The sequence below is a fragment of the Microtus pennsylvanicus genome, chromosome 7 (genome assembly GCF_037038515.1).
Source record: "Microtus pennsylvanicus isolate mMicPen1 chromosome 7, mMicPen1.hap1, whole genome shotgun sequence".
In the NCBI taxonomy this organism is placed as follows: domain Eukaryota; kingdom Metazoa; phylum Chordata; class Mammalia; order Rodentia; family Cricetidae; genus Microtus; species Microtus pennsylvanicus.
Window position 1 is genome coordinate 4,929,887 of NC_134585.1, and position 18,465 is coordinate 4,948,351.

At 46.0% G+C, this 18,465-nt stretch overlaps 1 protein-coding gene across 2 annotated transcripts in view; it reads right to left on the reverse strand.

Annotated features, from left to right (window-relative positions):
* Fkbp5 (FKBP prolyl isomerase 5) overlaps positions 1-18,465 on the reverse strand; it is an 83,858-nt gene that overhangs the window by 23,280 nt on the left and 42,113 nt on the right. For both annotated transcript variants that reach the window (XM_075979701.1, XM_075979702.1), the window contains exons 3-5: positions 17,933-18,077; positions 7,203-7,345; positions 6,285-6,399 (exon numbers count right to left, since the gene is read on the reverse strand). In XM_075979701.1, coding sequence (XP_075835816.1) covers positions 6,285-6,399; positions 7,203-7,345; positions 17,933-18,077 — 403 coding nt within the window. The remainder of the gene's footprint in view (positions 1-6,284; positions 6,400-7,202; positions 7,346-17,932; positions 18,078-18,465) is intronic.

Consider the following 18,465-nt stretch of genomic DNA (forward strand, 5'->3'; position numbering starts at 1 on the left):
GCTCTGTCTCTGTCTCTGTACAGCACAGCACTGAGCACACGGCCCAGGGCTGCTCCCTGTCTCTGTCTCTGTCTCTGTACAGCACAGCACTGAGCACACGGCCCAGGGCTGCTCCCTGCTCTGTACAGCACTGAGCACGCGGCCCAGGGCTGCTCCCTGTCTCTGTCTCTGTCTCTGTACAGCACAGCACTGAGCACGCGGCCCAGGGCTGCTCCCTGTCTCTGTCTCTGTCTCTGTACAGCACAGCACTGAGCACACGGCCCAGGGCTGCTCCCTGCTCTGTCTCTGTCTCTGTACAGCACAGCACTGAGCACACGGCCCAGGGCTGCTCCCTGTCTCTGTCTCTGTCTCTGTACAGCACAGCACTGAGCACACAGCCCAGGGCCCAAAAGTAAGGATTTACTTAGTGACTAATCTGAAAACAGGGCTTTTAAGGGAATGGTGGCAATTTTTACTAATTTATAGGAATTTTCCTTTCTGAATCTATTAGTCAGTACTCTGATTTTAATAAGCTCCAGGAGGCTATCAAATCCACCACTGACCAGAGCTTTTGTTTTGTACAACTCTGCGAAAATGAACGATGCATGGGTGGTTTGTTCTTTTTCTTTTTAGAAAAAACCAAAACAAAACAGAAATAAAAAAAAAAACCCAGACTATTCTCTAATATGATTTCACTCAAAAACCTGGAGATGCTGCCTGGAGGAAGGAACAGCCTGACTCTACAACATAAAGAAGAACGCACGCTGCATTTCAGATCAGGAACACACTGAGCGATCTTGTAAAATCATGAAATGGCTCCAAGAGCCTGGGATTTCCTCTGTGGTGGTCTGCTGGACAGCACTAAATATCTGCAAAGTGTGTGCACAGAACCAGAACTCACAGCTCTCTCTGACCTCAGCACAAACACCCATGAATCCTCCCCCCCTCCTCCATTTCCATGCTGATCTCTTTTTCCTGCTTCATTTACAGGGAACAAACGGCTTGATGATGACATTATGAGCCCTGGTGCCTTTAATAGATGATATTCATTCATTCATTCATTCATTCATTCATTCATTCATGCCACACAAAGGCCCCAGAGGTTGGTATTGAGTGTCTTCCTTAGTGGCTCTCCAACTTTTTTGTTTCTGAGACAGAGTCTTGCTGTGTAGCCCTGGATGTCTGGGAAACTCACTATGTAGACCAGGCTGGCCTCAAACTCAGAGATCCACCTGTCTCTGTCTCTTGCATGCTGGCATTAAAGACATGTGCCACATCTCTAGGGCCCACCTTAGTTTTTAAAATAGGCTCTCTCACAGACCCTGACATGTATTGGTTTGGCTAGAGTGTATGGCCAGTGAGCTCCAAGGTCTTCTCCTCTGTTCTATCATCTCCAGTGTAGGTGTTATGTGGGTGCACACATGTGCACAGATGCCCGAGGAGGCCCCTTCAGCTGGGGTCACAGGGGCTTGTGAACACCCAACCTGGGTACTGGGCACCCAGGCTCCAGTCTGCCAGGAAACAGCTAGTGTTCTTTTCTCAGTCCCTGGCAGATTTCTGTCCTGTGGCTGATGGGGTAATGACTTTCTTGTAGCCCCATCACTCACATCTTTCTTCCCCGCATCCCGAGATGCTCTTGCCCGTTACCCACATCACCAACGCAGATGCGGAGAAAGACACTGTCCACTTCACCCTGCTGCCCTTCCGGACCTTCAATTTTAATGAACATCAATTTCCAGACTTTCTTATCCTTCTTTCCATTTCAGAAGCCTGGGTGGGTGGTTTTGTTTTTGAGTTCTGAACTGGCTCTTAAACTAAAGACAGTGATCTGCATCTTAGCTACCTTTGTGTTTTCTCCCAGTTTCCCTGACACTTTTCATTCCTGTTGACCAATCCCTGCTGGCTGCACAGAGGACCCGGGGAGGTTCAGAGGTCCAATGACTGCACCTACCTGTCACTATTACTCTATGCAGGCAACACGGTGGCCTTTTCCCAAAATGGGGACCGTAAAGGGCACAGGTGGTTTCTTAAGTATTTATTAGGCAGCTACCTACACAGGCTGGGGACTCCCTGCCTTCCTGCTGATGTATGGAAAGAGACTGAGCCCTCCAGCACTGTTAGTGCTGTGGACAGCTGCCATGCCCAACACATCTGTTTCAGAAGTGCAAGGACTCCCTACATCCCTGTTCTGCAGTCCAAGCCTAACACCTGGAGTCTCCTGGAGGCTAGTCCCTTACTGCAGTCAGAAGTCGCAGCGACAGATCCTCAGGCAGTTAGTTCAGTCCTTGGCTGCAAACTACAGTCACCTGGGAGCTTAAAAAAATATTTGCCTCTGCCAGTCTCTTTGAGATTTTCATTTTAATGGGCCGAGCCAAGGCTGAGTTACTATAGTAGAGGCTTGCTGGTGCAGCTGCCCCATACTGCTTTATAGCAATGATGATTGCCCCATAGCCTGTTTTGGCTCCCGTGAACCAGCTGATTGGGAGAGCTTGGAGTTCTGCCCGAGCTTGTTGAGAAGAACGGTATGTACCTCTACAGAGGTCTTCTCAACACCTGCTTTGGGTTGGACTTGCAGAATTCAGTTTCCACCAGTCTAAGTCCATTTACTTTATATATTTCATCTTTGTTGTTGTTGCTTTGTTTTGAGACAGGGTTTCACTATGTAGCCCTGATTGTCCTGGAACTCACTATGTAGATCAGGCTGGCCTCAAATACATAGATATCTGCTTCTGCCTCCTGAGTGCTGGGATTAAAGATGTGCGCCACCATACCTGGCATTGTATATATTTCATAAACTTGAATTTCCAATTCCTCCCTTTTTTAAAAATTTTTTTTGAGACATGTTCTCACTATGTAGCTCTGGCTATCCAGGAACTCACTAGTAGACTAGGCTGACCTTGAATCCATAAATAGCCTGGGTTTAAAGGTATGTACTGCTAGGAGCTTCTCTTTTTAAAAGTAACTCCCAGCCGGACAATGGTGGCATATGCCTTTAATCCCAGCACTCAGGAGGCAGAGGCAGAAGGATCTCTGTGAGTTCGAGGCCCGTCTGGTCTACAAGAGCTAATTCCGGGACAGGTGCCAAAGCTACAGGAAACCCTTACTTGAAAAACAAAACAAAACAAAACAACAACAAACAACAGCAAACAACTCCCTCATGCTCACTCTTCCACCTATCATTCTATTGCGTTAGGAGGTGCGAGGGAAGGGAAAGGCAATTCTCCCACAGCAGAACCCTGAAGATCGCAGTTGGAACTGAGCATCTGGAAACACCGTCACTGTCTGCAGCTGAAAGCATAGGCAAAGGAGCCCATCACCAACACCAGCAATCAGAAACCCCAAAGAGAGGGAGATGGGACAGAGCTGGGAGCTCCTCGGAGCCCACTTCAGGACAGTCAGATCGTCTAAGCTTAGGGGTGGCAGCGTGGTCACACTGGCAACCGCGCTCGTGTGATGATGGAAGCATCGGTCGTTACAACCACGACAGGCAGAGCACTCAGAACACGGTGACTCTTCTTTACAATGGACAAGGACAACACTGGATAAACATGCCAAGACAGCAATTTTACTTGGTAAGAAAAGGCACAGAAGAACAGAACCTATGACTGATTTATAACAATGAGAATTTTGGTAAGAGTAGAAAGCAGATCTTGAGAAAAAATAAGTTCCACAAAGCTACAAAGCAGCAGATGGTGATGATTTACCAGCGTTCCATCCAGCCCATGCACCCCTCAAAAGCAAAGCCTACCGCTATGGCAAAGATACAGACTGAAGTCACCACTGTTCCTAGAGACAAAGTGACCAAGGATGCGGTGTAGGAAATGAACGGAGTCAAGGGTTCCTTTCCACAAATCTAGTTAAAGGAAGCAAAACATTCTGTAAATATAGTACAAAGGATAAGAATACAGGGTGTACCCCCATGCCTATGCATACCCTATGTCTGACAGCCCCACTGTATCCAGTCCACAACCTCCAAAGCCTACGTGTACCCTATGTCTGACTACCCCACTGTATCTAATCCACAACCTCCAAAGCCTATGTGTACCCTATGTCTGACTACCCCACTGTATCCAGTCCACAACCTCCAAAGCCTACGCGTACCCTATGCCCGACAGCCCCACTCCACCGCGGAAGTCTTGGGTATCATGTGACAATTCAGAAGTGATGTGATGTGTAGTCTAGGACTGCGTGTGTAAACACACTGTGAGTCTACTGAAAAGAGAAGTTCCAGATGAGCAAACAGAGACCAAACCACTACTGGTGTGAGGTGTAAAGGAGGCTCTAACAGGAGACAGCCCTTACAAAGGCCTAGTGGACAGAAGAGAAGCACGGGGGCCGTTACCCTAGCCCAGAAATCACCACGAGCCAGGACACCACAGACTCTTGAAGATGAACTCAATGGGCACAGCATCACCCACACAGTAACTCCAAACCTCAATCTACTTACTGCAAACCTAAACTGGGAGATAGTCTATCAAGTGGAAAATTGTATTCAAAAGTGTCAGCCATAGGAAATGAAGATGGAAGATGAATTTATTGCAAGGGAATAAAGCCATGAAAGCTAAATACAAGTCCATATTCTGAATCTGAGACTGGACTACAAAACTAGAAAAGAGTTAGTGAGGTAGTGGGTGTGGGAAGCGAAATTCCTGCTCGTGACAAATGCCCTGCGGATGTGTATGATCTTAATACCTGGAGAAGAACAGTCTGAAACAGCCTGCGAATTTCCTCTAAATCTAAATTTTTTTTCCAAACAAAGTTAAAAATATGATTTCTACTGAACACCCACATCAAGGTTTGGTCTCACCTGCTCCAAGGCCACCTCTACAAGTACAAGTAGTTTTGTACTGCTATAATTCGGGAAAACTGTTCTTTTTAATTTAGTTGCCAAACCCCCCAGTTAAAAACACATTATGAAGCCAAGTGGTGGTGGCGCACGCCTTTCATCCCAGCACTTGGGAGGCAGAGGCAGTTGGATCTCTGTGAGTTCGAGGCCAGCCTGGTCTACAGAGCTAGCTCCAAGACAGCTAGGACTGTTACACAGAGAAACCTTGTCTCAAGAAACCAAAATAAATAAAAAAGCAATAACAATAAACAAAACAAAAAACCCACCACCAAAACATTATGAAGCTGGGCATGGGAGTGTTCACCTTTGGGACGCAGAGGCAGGCAGATCAAGTTCAAGGTCAGCCTGGTTTAAATAGTGAGCTCCAGGACAGCTAAGGCTACAAAGAAAAACCCTGCCTCGGAAAACCAAAATCCAAAAACAACAAACAAAGAAAGAGAGAAAATACTAAACCTGATTTAATTGTTAGACTTGTGTAATGAAATATGAGTCTAAACAGTATGTACATGCTGAAATTAAAGCCTTGGTTATTCTAGTTGTTTTAGGTAGACTCTCCTCTGAATGGGCCTTTTCTAAATGTCCCTGTTTAGTGACTTGGTTTCTTCCGGAAGCACATCTTTCTCACGACTCCCTTTTGAAGACATCAGCTCAGTGCAGAAGGTTTTATGGACTGCCCAGTGCGTGTCAGACACACAGCAGATGCTGCAAGTAACAAGCAAAGAAGCAAAACCCTGTCTGAGTTCAGGCAGGTGGGCGAGGACTGATGTAAGTAGGGGCGACCAGTGCATGGTGTGCTCGGGGAGGGACTCCGTTTCCTAGTCTTCAGAGGAAGATATGAAAATAGCTCCAGGTTGGCTTGGCAACTGGAAAACAGCACTTGATCCCAGGCCACCCCACACAGAACGAACACAGCTGCCCAACTCCACCGCTCGGCTCAGCAGCTCTGCAATCTTGGGCCATTTATATGACATCACGGAAGTAATTTTCCTCACTTGGGGATAATAAATCTCACCTTCTAAGTTACTGTGAGAAAGACAGAGAAAAATGCCCTCCAGGGATCTAGGGACTAAGAATTATTTGGTAGACAGGACTATTGTATATGTATTTTTGAGTTTATAGATGCTGACAGATGCCTAGAACGCACATTAAATTAGTATTTAACAAATGAAGCTTTTAGATGAATGTTGGATCTAAAACTGTACTTGAGATATATATTCAATGCACTAATTATTTTATTAATTTTTTTATATCGTATATGTGTACACCCTGGAGAGCAGAAGAAGGTGCTGGATTCTCTGGAACTGGGGCCCTGGCAGATGCAGGTCTGGGAACCAAACACAGATCTCTAAGAAAGAGCAAACTCTCATGACTGCTGAGCCGTGTTTGCAGCCCACAGATTTTCCGGGTGACTGCACTTTGCTCACACCATGGAGGACTGGCTCCCAAGAGCAGGACTCACCCTCCACCGTCGCCCCTTCATTTGGGTTGGAGTAGCCTTCTCCTTTCCGCTTGATTCTACGGATGATGCCTGAATCCTCAAACAAGTCCTCTCCTTTGAAATCAAGAAGTTCAATCTAGAACAGAAAAGTCAGCCAGCTTACCAGTTATTTTATGAGACTCTAAACTCCATCTTTATCTTTATGGCTCAGGGAGAGGAAAGCAGAGAAGGCAAACAATGCACTCTGCACCACTTGGAAACGGCTCCGCGGAATGACAACGTCTAGAACTGCATCCTGTGAGGCTTCAGAGCAAAGGCGGACAGGAAATCCTAGGATAGCGGCCTCGTGGGCAGAAGGCCAGGGCTACAAGGTGCCGGCGAAGAACAGCTTTGTCTGACTCGGATGCTACCAGTTTCCACGCCTGATTTATGAAGTTTTCATCCTAAAACAGGAAACTTAAGAATCTGGCCTTCGGCTGACTGAAGACGCACTTTCACCTTGCTAGATTACAATCAAGTTTTACCAATTATGTGCAACTAATTCAACACAGGCTGAACAATACCCTAGCACTTATTGCTCCTGATGAAGATGAGCGGACAGTCATGAGCCTTCACAATTTACCATCTTAACGCGTTTACCATCACCGTTTCCGGCCTGTCAGTTTTGAGTATGTCTTACTTCCCCTGCTGACCAGAGCTTGTATTTCTAAATCTGCGTCTTTTGTTTGTTTGGATATGCCCACTTAGTGCCAGAGACACACGAGACACACGGCTAAGAAAGCACAGGCACATCCCCTGGGTGTGGGGGAAACAATTCAAGAAGCCAAGCTGGAAAATAAATAAGCCGGAGCGGGTTCTCAGCGCAAACTCAGCTCCTCTCCCACTGCTGCAGACAGCTCACCACACACCGGCAAGGCGGGCGGCGACACACACACTTGCCTCGAAAAAGAGGGTCGCATTCGGGGGGATTTTCGGGAGGCTGCCCGCAGAGCCATAGGCGTATTCTGGTTTACACACCAAGTGGCAGACCTCTCCTTTCTTCATGGTAGACACGCCAATGTCCCAGGCTTTGATAACCTGGCCTAGGAGAAAGCAAGAAAACAGGTTGCTTCAAACAAAGGTCAAATCAATCTGTCAAATCACAAGAACTATAAAATCTGGATGTTTCCCTGCCGGTTCCAGAACCTTGGCTTTACTGCTCAACTGCAGGACTGCAGAAGGCTACCTGTGCGCTGTCAGTATTTACAAGCTCTTGTTAGGGTGTTTGCTTTGGATTTTGGTTTCAAGACAGGGTTGCTCTGCGTAGGCCTGGCTGTCCAAAAACTCACAGATCTGCCTGCCTCTACTTCCCCAGCGCTGTGTCACGATATCTGGGTAGTGTCTTTTTTTTTTTTTTTTTTTGAGTCAGCCTTATAGTGTAGCACAAGCTAGGCTAGAACTCCCAGTTCTCCTGCTGATTGCCTGTCTCGAGGAGGATGCTGGGATGAGAGGCATGCCCTCGGGTAATACACACAGCTCTTATCATATGCAGCTTTCACTAGGCTTCCTTGTGGGGCAGGAAAGAGGGTTCAGTGGTTAGAGCACTGGCTGCTCTTCCACAAGACCCAGGTTCAATTCCCATCACCCACATGATAGCATATAAGTGTCTGTAACTGCAGTTCCAGGGGAGCCCACATCCTCACAGACATATGTGCAGACAAAACATCAATGCACATAATAAACAAACAATATCTCATTGTAAGCAGTCTCCAACCATTTGGGAAACAACAGAGAATTTAAGCAAAAACAAAACACACTTGAGACGATTATCATCAATTAAAACCTTTAACATTTGGGCTAGAGCGATGTCTCACTTGGCAAACTACTTGTTGACAAGCTTGCTGACCTGGTTTTGATTCCTGGGACTCAAGTGTTAAGATGAATGAACTGATTCTGGCAAGACTGTTCTCTTACCTACACGCGTGCGCGCGCACATGCACGCACGCACGCACGCACACACACACAATTGTATTTTAAAAATTAATAAAAACACTTACGCCTTTAAAGTAGGACAAGTGGAGTGACAGAGAACTGGACCTGGTACATGAGGATCAAGGACCTTGTATGTACGAAAGCAGGTAGAGAGAAAGCATTTGCTATTACTAGTCCAGACTTCAGTTTAACATTCAACTCTGAACTTCTTTTTATTTAACAACTTCATCTTCTTTCTTTATTCCCAGAGGGAGGACACACATTTTAGGATTAAGAGTGCTAGATCCCAACCCCAGGTCTGCCCCTTAGTAGCTTTGAAAACTTATGTGTAAGTTTAATCTGTTCCCTGACCCTAAAACCTTAAATAACAGCACCCAGAATGTAGCTTTCTGAAGATGAAATAGAAGCATTTAGGCTCCTGACACGGTGCCGGGTGTACGGTACAGTCTAATAAAGGGAAGCCGCTGCATCACAACCACCGCCACAAACAAATCCCTCTCTCTTGGCTTTTGAGACAGGGTCTTATTACATGGCTCAGGTTGGCTCAGATTCTAAGTGCTGGGTCACAGCAATGACACTCTCCCTATCTACCCCACTCCTTACGTGTGTGCACACCAAGTCGTGAGAACTGGTAGGAAATCGTGCTCTTCTTCATCATGGGTCCTGGGGCCTAACTCGGCCATGGGGCTCTGAAGCATGCACCATCTCACCAGTCCTCCTTATTTCTATATTTATTTATTATGTTTTTTTGAGACAGGATTTCTGTATAGTCATGGCTGTACTGGAACTTGCCTTGTAGACAAGGACAGCTTCGAATTCAAAGATCTGCCTGTCTCTGCCTCCCTAGTACTGGCATTAAGTCATGTGCCACCACCCAGCTCCCACCTCATTCTTCTTTTTTTCTCTGAGACAAGGTTCCTCTGTAGCTTTGGAGCCTGTCCTAGAACTAGCTCTTGTAGACCAGGCTGGCCTCGAACTTCTGCCTCCCGAGTGCTGGGATTAAAGGCGTGTGCCACCACCACCCTGCCCACCTCACTCTTAATAGCTATACAGTACTACAATCTCCTATCGAAAAATGTATTACCAACAAACTTGTAATGAGGATATATGTTTAGATACTTTATGCAAGTGTATCTAGCGTGTAAATTCCTAGGTGAAGTTCAATTGGTAACAACTAATACCCAAGAGCCTTTACAGAATGGCTATCTCAGTGTATCTGTGCGCCCACTCAGTTCTGAGAGTGGCCTGGAATCACTGGGAGGGATTGAAAGCCTGGGACTGAGGCTGCTTTTCTGACACTCTTCAAACACTGTGTTTCCACTTCACCGCTGACACCTTTAGAACAGCAACAGAACAAATATCCACAATCCTAATAATCTGAGGACAGACACCTCACACTGAGCCATCTCTCCAGAGCCCATGGGGCAAACGTGTTTATTGTTGGGTGCACTACTATGTGCCTGCTGAAGGCAAGGGGCCCGCTAGGGACAACAATGTGAAAACTCGCGCCTCCCTCCTCTCCTCTAGGAACTCTGCAGTGCACTAGGTATCGCCACACCAAGATGCTTGAGTTGTCACCGTTGTCATGTCCCCAAGGCTGACCTCCAACTCCTTCGTCACCAGGGACAGCCCCGAATTCTCACGGTCCTACCCCCGCCTCCCCAGTGCTGGATCTGCAGGTGCGCACACCACACCACTTCCCCGACCTGGCTTCTGAAAAGCAATACCAAGAAAACCTCTGAAATCCTGGCAACCCAGGGAACTGTCGATGTCCTTTAAATTATAGACATAATCTTTGCTTGTGTATTGAATCGTTACATGCCTAGTCTTAAAACTGGGAGGGTTTGTTCTTTGGCTCTGCAGTCTTCTCAACATAGTTCACATAATAAAAGTTCTCTTCTCAAAGATGTCTGAACACATGCCCTTTGGTAAGCACAGCAGCCCATCTTTTGTAACGTGTGTCGTTCCGTCGATGACCACTGAGCAGTCCTGACTCTAACTGTTGTGGAGAGGCCGCTTGCTCATCCCGGCTGCCCAAAAACGCCCAAAACTGAAATAATCACACAGAAACTGTATTCATTAAGTCACTTCTCGGCCCATTAGCTCTAGTTTCTTATTGGCTAACTCTTTTTTTTTTTAAGATTTATTTATTATGTATAGAGTATTCTGCCTACATATATCCTATAGGTCAGTAGAGGGCACCAGATTTCATTACAGATGGTTGTGAGCCACCATGTGGTTGCTGGGATTTGAACTCAGGACCTCTGGGAGACCAGTCAGTGCTCTTAACCTCTGAGCCACCTCTCCAGCCCTTGGCTAACTCTTAAATCTTAATTTAACCCATTTCTATTCATCTGTGTATCGCCACGTGGCTGTGGCTTATGGTCTAAAGTTCTGGTGTCTGTCTCCAGCGGGGCTACAAAGCTTCTGTCTCCGCCTTCTTCCTCCCAGCATTCAGTCTAGTTTTCTCCACCTACCTCTATTCCCTGTGAGGGCCCAAGACAGTTTTCTTTATACAGTAATGGTAATTACAGCATACAGAGGGGAATCCCACATCACTAACTCCACATGGCTTCCTTTGTACAGTGAAAGCCTGTAGCTGATATGATCCAGATTGGTTGGTATGTCAGTAAACTGTTAAGTGAAGAATCATGCAAACACATACATAACTCGTTTTATAAAACATGGACAACCTAGTAAATCATAGTGTGTTAGTGGCCAAGGCTTCGTCTGTGAGTCTGGCCATTCTAGGTTATAGCAATGTTACCTTGATATGGAACAAGAGCTGAACGATACAGCCAATCAGTATGTAGGTTCTTCTGGTGAAGTGTTCTGAGGTTGACTTACTTTAACTCTTTTATCCACCTCTCATTCAAGGATGCTTTTAGAATTTCTTGTAACAAATCTTTCTAGAGTATCCTACAAGTTTCTCTTCATTATATCTAATGAAACGAGATACTTGGAAAAAGTACACAGTTAGGTTTAAATTAAAAATGTAGTCCTTGGCACCTGCCAGTGCTTAGACACGTGCAGTTAGGCCTCTGTTGTCAGAGGATGGCCTGGGGCTCACATCAAGGCCATGCTGTTCTCCCACTGAACAGAAACAAGCTTATAAAACACCAGCATCAGACGAGGTCACTGTATAACCATCACAAACCCAGACAAAACAACAACACTTAAAATCTATCTAAGCTTGGATAAAAAAGAAGGTCGCTGTGGATCCTACAAAATACCAAACAGCCCCCTCTCCTGGCTGATACAGGTGACTGTTGCATCTTACATGGGCCGCCCTAGTCCTATTCTGTCTGCTCCAGGCAGAAATCTTCATTCTCAAGAGGGGGATCACCCTGCATCCTCACTGTCCTGCTTGTTCAGAAGTCCCCCATACCCTACCGACGTCCTGTCTACATGCATCCTCCGACGCTCCATGGAGCTCACTATGTACATTCTCTCTGGAGAGGACAGAGCCCAGACTGTTCAATTGCAGGGTGCTCCTGGTAGTCTGTGACTGGAGAGGACCAATGTCCAGGTCACTCGTGGGCACAGTGTAGGGATCACCGCTCTGCTCGGCGGGACCCAGTCATATAACTCAGGGTATCTGCAAACGACTAGAGCAAAATCTAATCTGGACCTAGTTAAGCACGGCCGGCCACATTCCCTTGAGTGCAGTTCGTAGGAGAACCACTGGGCCAGACAGACGAACATTTCAAAGACTCTTCATCTTCAGGGTCTTTACCTTGCAGACAGACTATGCCAAAAATAGGCTGGGTGGCGGGGGCACACGCCTTTAATCCCAGGACTTGGGAGGCAAAGGCAGGCAGATCTCTGTGAGTTTGAGGCTAGCCTGGTCTACAAGAGCTAGTTCCAGGACAGGCTCCAAAGCTAGAGAGAAACCCTGTCTTGAAAAGAAAAACTAATCATCATCATCATCATCATCATCTAGAATATATATTTTTATATTTGATATGGACCTCAGTTTTACTACCCCAATCATCATCATCATCATCTAGAATATGTATTTTTATATTTGATATGGACCTCAGTTTTACTACCCCAAACACAATATCAATTCTAGGAGTTCTAGTCCACTTGCAACAAAGTATCAAATACTATACATTTATATCTCTTATACCTACACAGACACTGGCAACTAGACTTTAAAGACAGGGGCTGACAAATAGCTCAGTGCATCAAGTATGAGGCTCTGACTTACAGCCTCAGCTCCATGTAAAAGCCAGGCCTTGTGACGTGTGCTACCTAATCCCAGTACTGGGAGACAGAGACAAGATCCCAAGTCTCACAGGACGGCCAGTGTAGCTGAATGGGTGAGCCCTACGTCCCAATGACCTAACTCAAAAGCAATATGGACGGCTCCCAAGGCTGACATCTCATCTCTGCATACATGCACACCAACGAGAACATGACACACATCTGCACAACACACAAGTAATAAAACGCACACCAAACCCCAGGACAAGAGCAATGCACTGTATTTTTTCCTTCTTCTGTACTGGTGTGTGTGTATTCTGGTTAAAAAAACCCATGTGAGTTGGGTGGTGGTGGAGCACATCTTTGATCCAGCACTTGGGAGCAGAGACAGGCCTCCAAGTTTGAGGCCAGCCTGGTCTACAGAGTGCGCTCCAGGAGAGCAATAGCTCTACTGAGAAAACAGTCTCGAGAAAACAAAAACCCTATATACTTTAAACAATGCATTAAAGTTTACTCACCTGACACTTTCCTTTATAATACAGACTGCTTTATTAATAACTGCCTACTTTAGTGATTCTTACTGCATAACTCCTCTTGCTGACTCCAAACATGTTTAACTGTGGTAAACAGTTATTTCATCTTAAGCATTTTCTGGGAGCACTTGGTGTGACGACACCTACGAGGCTGTGCGACTCAGCTCCAGAATGCTCTCAATTTGCCCATCTGAAACTTTATACCTGGATCACACACCCCGTTTCCCCCTGCCCTCAGTCACCAGCAATCACTTGTTCTGTGTTTTGGAAAGTGCCACTCTATAAATACTTAATACAAATGGAGTCACAAAGTGTCCATTTTTGTGAGCGGAGTATTTCGTGTAGCATAATGTCTTTGGGGTTGATCACCGGTGTGGTATGTGCCTGACTTTCCTTCTCCTTTAGACCAAGTCAGGCTGCACACAATGTCTGCCAGTCACCTGCTGATGACACTTCCAACGCTTGCCCTTTTGGTCACGTTTGTGAACGTGTATAAATATGAGACCCTTCACACAGTTCTTCTGGATACCTATCCAGAAGCGGACTGCTGCATCATAAGTGAGTCTTTTGTGTTTAATTTTTTGAAACTATTTTTAATGATTTATTTACTAATATTTTATGTGCATTGGTGTTTTGCCTACACCTATGTCTTTGTGAGGGCATCGGATCTCCTGGAACTGGAGTTACAGACAGCTGTAAGCTGCCATGTGGGCCTGAGAATTGAACCCAGGTTCTCTAGAAGAGTAGCCAGTGCTTTTAACTGCTGAGCCATCTCTCCAGTACCTTTCTTCTTTTTCTTCTCCTCCTTTTCCCCCTTCTTTCTTCTCTTCCTCTTTTTCTTTTTTTAGTTTTTTTGAGACAGGTTTTTATGTAGCCCTGGCTGTCCTGGTACTCACTATGTAGACCAGGCTGGCCTTGAACTTTGAGATTCACCTGCCTCTGCCTCATGAGTGCTGGGATATGTCTTTTTATAAAGGTGGCATCATCCTACCTTCCAAGAGAAGAGAAAGATTCCTCTATCTCCCATATCCTCATCAATGCTCCCTTCCCTCCTTCTCTTAAACAGCATCCATCCAAATGTGTAAGAATTTCATCACCCTGCATTTGGCTATACTAGTGACAAATGATGCCAGGTACCCTCCCGTGTCAACTGGACACCTGCATGCCTGCTCTCCTGGCACTAGACTGCCTCAAACTCCAGAGTGGCTGGATTGCAGGCATGTGCGACCCTGGCTCCGCTCCTCCATTTTTGAGACTATTTGTTGTATTGAGCATATTCACTGTGCGCCAGAGACCAGCTGCTTCCTAGACAGCCTTCTCTCCATCCCGTAGATCCTTTTCGTTACTGTATCCCGTACTGAAGAGAAAACACTTTTTTTTAAAAAAAAACTTTTGTGTTTATGTTTTTGGTGTTGGTATTGTTCCAACATTACTGCCAAATCTAATGACATGAAGCTTTTCTTGTTTTCTTCTGGCGTATCAGTTTTTGCTCATAGGCTTTGGTTTTTATTCCACATCGACTTACTAATTACATACGATGCACGGTAAGGGTCCAATTCATTATTTCCTAAAAGCATATTAAAATCTGATCACATGGTACAGTATCTCAGCGGGAAAGTGAACTACTTCAGATTACCTTCCTTACATGCTCATGCACTCTGAACCGCAGGGAAAAGCACACACATGAGCTGTCTGCAGAGGAATAAGGGACCCGCGGAAACAGAAGGAGCACAAACAGCTCCTGACACTGGGCACACACTCAGTCCTTTCTAGTAAGTGTATTTTACCGGTGTAAAATGTCTTTCAGGCTTAGCAGCATGATATAAAACATGCTTCCTTCCAAGCACACATTAACGTCACCCATCAAGCAAGCACATGACACTTGCTTCTTCTAAACCCTGGGGAGAGCAGCTGGTGTAGAGCAGGCACAGCGCACATGCTGCGGGCTCTCCTGGACTGGGCTGTTTCACACCTAAGGTCTGACGAAACTTCAGAAACACTACCCGGGGGCTGAGTCACGGCTGAGTCATTGTGTACAAGTGAACAAGCACCATACATAACCTCTTTGTACTTCCGTCTCCTCACACATGAACAAAAGCACTTTCATGCTACCAGATTCTAAACACATTCGCACTTTAAATGCAGGGAGACATTTAAAAGCTGTACACTTAGTGATTTCTACCAAGGGAGTAATAGACAATGTTAAGTCTTTCAAGTAATAACAACGTTGGGGAAACTGGACATTTAATTTTTCTGACCTCCAAAATGTGACGTGGATAGACAGGAAACTTTAAGAAAACACTTGCTTTGTTCTACTTGGTACTTTACAGTCAAGGAAGAATGCTTCTGAGAAAAAATGAATTTGAATGCCACCACCCCAAACAAAATAACAATAAACACACAAGGGAAACTGTCCCCCCTCCTATCCTGTAACACACTTCACAGTGCTAACAACCGGTTCATAGACTGGTTCGGAGTTTCTTTCCCAACATCCCGGGACAAAGAGGCTGGCTAAGCATTGTTTCAGGCTTATATGCCTGCACGGTAAGCAGACTTACGACATGAGACATCACAATAGTTTTTATTGTGACTGCAGTGAAAACTTTAAAGCCAGCCAGTAATCTTCTGATGCAATAACAACAATAAACACCCAAGTGTGCACGACGTCAGGCAGATCCACGCAGTGACATGCCTTGTTTTCATCTCAACATCACACCACAGTCTATAGTAATAACAGTTATTCAGTCATCAGTGAAGCTGATGAAAGGCAGCCTAAGACTACAGACAGAGCAATGGGCACGTGGGCAGTGCAGAAGCGCAGCACTCTGCGGTCCCTGCATTTTTCAATAAAGTTTTTACAGTCAGGCTCATAATAGCTCTATTTAAATACTAACGTCCAGCAGGGTGTGGTGGTGCACGCCTTTAATCCCAGCACTCAGGAGGCAAAGGCAGGCAGACCTACAGAGCGAGTTCTGGGACAGGCAGAGCACATAGAGAAGACTACGTCTCAAAACAAAACAAAACAAAACACTAAAATCAAACTAGACTCCTCAAATTAGTATGGAACTTCTTTTTGGACTATATGTATTTCCTTGGGAAAGGAATACTATGAAGGATCAGTGAGCTCCAGAGATGGTTTTATATTAGTTTTTATCTTGAAGTAGCTACTGTTAGAAAATATTAATATAAAATCTAAATAGCCTGGCTATCTTTTTTATTTTTTTCTCTTTTTCTGAGAAAGGGTCTTGCTGTGAAGTCCAACTCAGCCTTGAACTGACAGTCTTAACACGCCTCCAGTGCTGGGCGGTTTTATATCAACTTGACCAAAGCTAGAGTCATCTGAGAGGAGGGAGCCTCAATTAAGAAAATATCTCCATAACATCAGGCTGTAAGCAGGCCTATAGGGCATTTTCTTATTTAGTGATCTACGGGGGAGGGTGCAGCCCACTGTGGGTGGGGCATCCCTGGGCTGGTGGTCCTGGGTTCTATAAGAAAGCAGGCTGAGCAAGCCATGAAGAGCAAGCCAGTAAGCAACATTCTCCATGGTCTCTGCATCAGCTCCTGCTTCCAGGATCCTGCCCTGCTTCACTTTCTGTCCTGGCTACCTTCAGGGATGGGCTACAATATGGAAGTCTAAGTCAAATAAACCCTCCCCCGCCACACACACACACAATTTGCTTTGGTCATGGTGTTTTTGTTTCAGCAACAGAAACCCTAACTAGGCCACCTCCCAACTGCTGGGATGAGTGTCTGTATGCCTGGCTTGTGTTTCTTTGTTCTACAGTCAACTGAGACCACACTGCTTCTGACCCTCCTGTCTCCAGTCTCCCAAGTGCTGGGATCACGGGCCTGCACTACTATACAAAGGACCAAACGCCAGGGGAGCACTCTAACAACTGAAGAACACCCCAGTCCTGAGCTGTCATTTCTAGTGACATAAAAGTGAACTGTGCTTCATTTAATCTAAGCCAAGATGAATTCATTTGTTTACTTCTGACTGAAGGTGTGGGGAAAGTACAAACCCACACAGAGAGCTAGGAAATGGTAGAAAAGCGGGGTCACAGACTTCTCAGATGACTGTGTCAAAAGTGGACAGGAGTCAAAAGGTCATCTGCAACACGGGATCTGAGAGCTCATCAAAGGTCTTTTCACACTGTGTTGTGCCAACACCACCGGCCCAGCGTGTACTTTGAATGGACTACTTGTGCACACTTGACCTTATGTATCTGCTGAGTGAGGAAGAGATTCCAATGGTGACCAATTTCACCGTCTAGCAGAAAATCCCTCGCTCATACCCATGGCTCTCTCACAGAAAAGGCTTATGTCTGAGGAAGCTGTAAGCACACAGCAGACAGCAATTTTTAAAACCTTTTACGTGAAAAGGCAGCGACAAACACTGTCAGCTGTCTTCCTCCGAGTGGCAGGTCTACCTCATTCCCTGTCAGGAAATGCCTGCTAAGTCTGAGTAATCACAGTCTGCCCTCTCACATATAGCTGGGGTTTCACGGAAACACGGAGCTCTCCTGTTCCCAACTCCAAGTGCAGAGGCTCCCTGAAGATGGGCGTGCACACAAGGGCTCTGCTCATGCTGCTTGTCCACACTGCAGCAGCGCCAGTGGCCCGCAGGCTGGGTTTGCTAGCCGACAGCCCCCTTTTGTGAACAGCGAGGGAGAGGCAGTGGTACCAGTGGCTGCTGGCGGAGTTGGCTGTCTCTGCCACGCTCACACCGAGGCACCAGGGGTCTGTGCCTCCGAAGGTGTTAGTCAGTCAGTGCAAACGTCGGCTGTTAAGACATCCTCTTTGCACTGTCTCAAAAGAACTGATATCACGGATCCCTAAGGATCTCAGAGACTCCTGGGGAATCTGTGGGCCACACTCTCCAGAGATAGGCTTCACTGCTTCTACAGAATACAAACAGAAACAAATCTAAACAACATTGCAAAGATTGCCTCTTACCTTTGCCCAGGCTAAAGACAAAGGGCTCATTTCTATCATGGCTGGAATCAAACTTCTTCCCGTTTGACAGCTGTCCTTTGTAGTGGACGTAGACTCTGTCGCCAATCATCGGGGCCTCATCACTGGACCCCACTCTTTTGACAATCTAGAAAACACAAGCACAAGGGGAAAATGTAGAGCTCTTAATTTATAAAAGAATGAAAAGGCCACACGGGCTACTCCATGGTGCCCAGACAGATGGGCCAATTCCCTCTCGTTCCTCAAGGCTTTATTCACTGCTCTTTTGGAAAACAGTCTTCCCCTAACCCTTCATGTTACAGTCAATATTACCACTACTGCAGCACTCTCTCAAAATAACGAGGCAGGCACAGGGGTGAATGGATCACTGCAGGAGACAGCCTGGGCTACAAGGTAAGCTCTGGGCCAGCTAGGATGTACTGTGAAACCTTATCTTAGACAAAACAGAATTACCCAGGTGCCTCAGCAGGCTGGCTCAATGCTCCACACTCTGATGTTAAAATCTCCTAAGACAC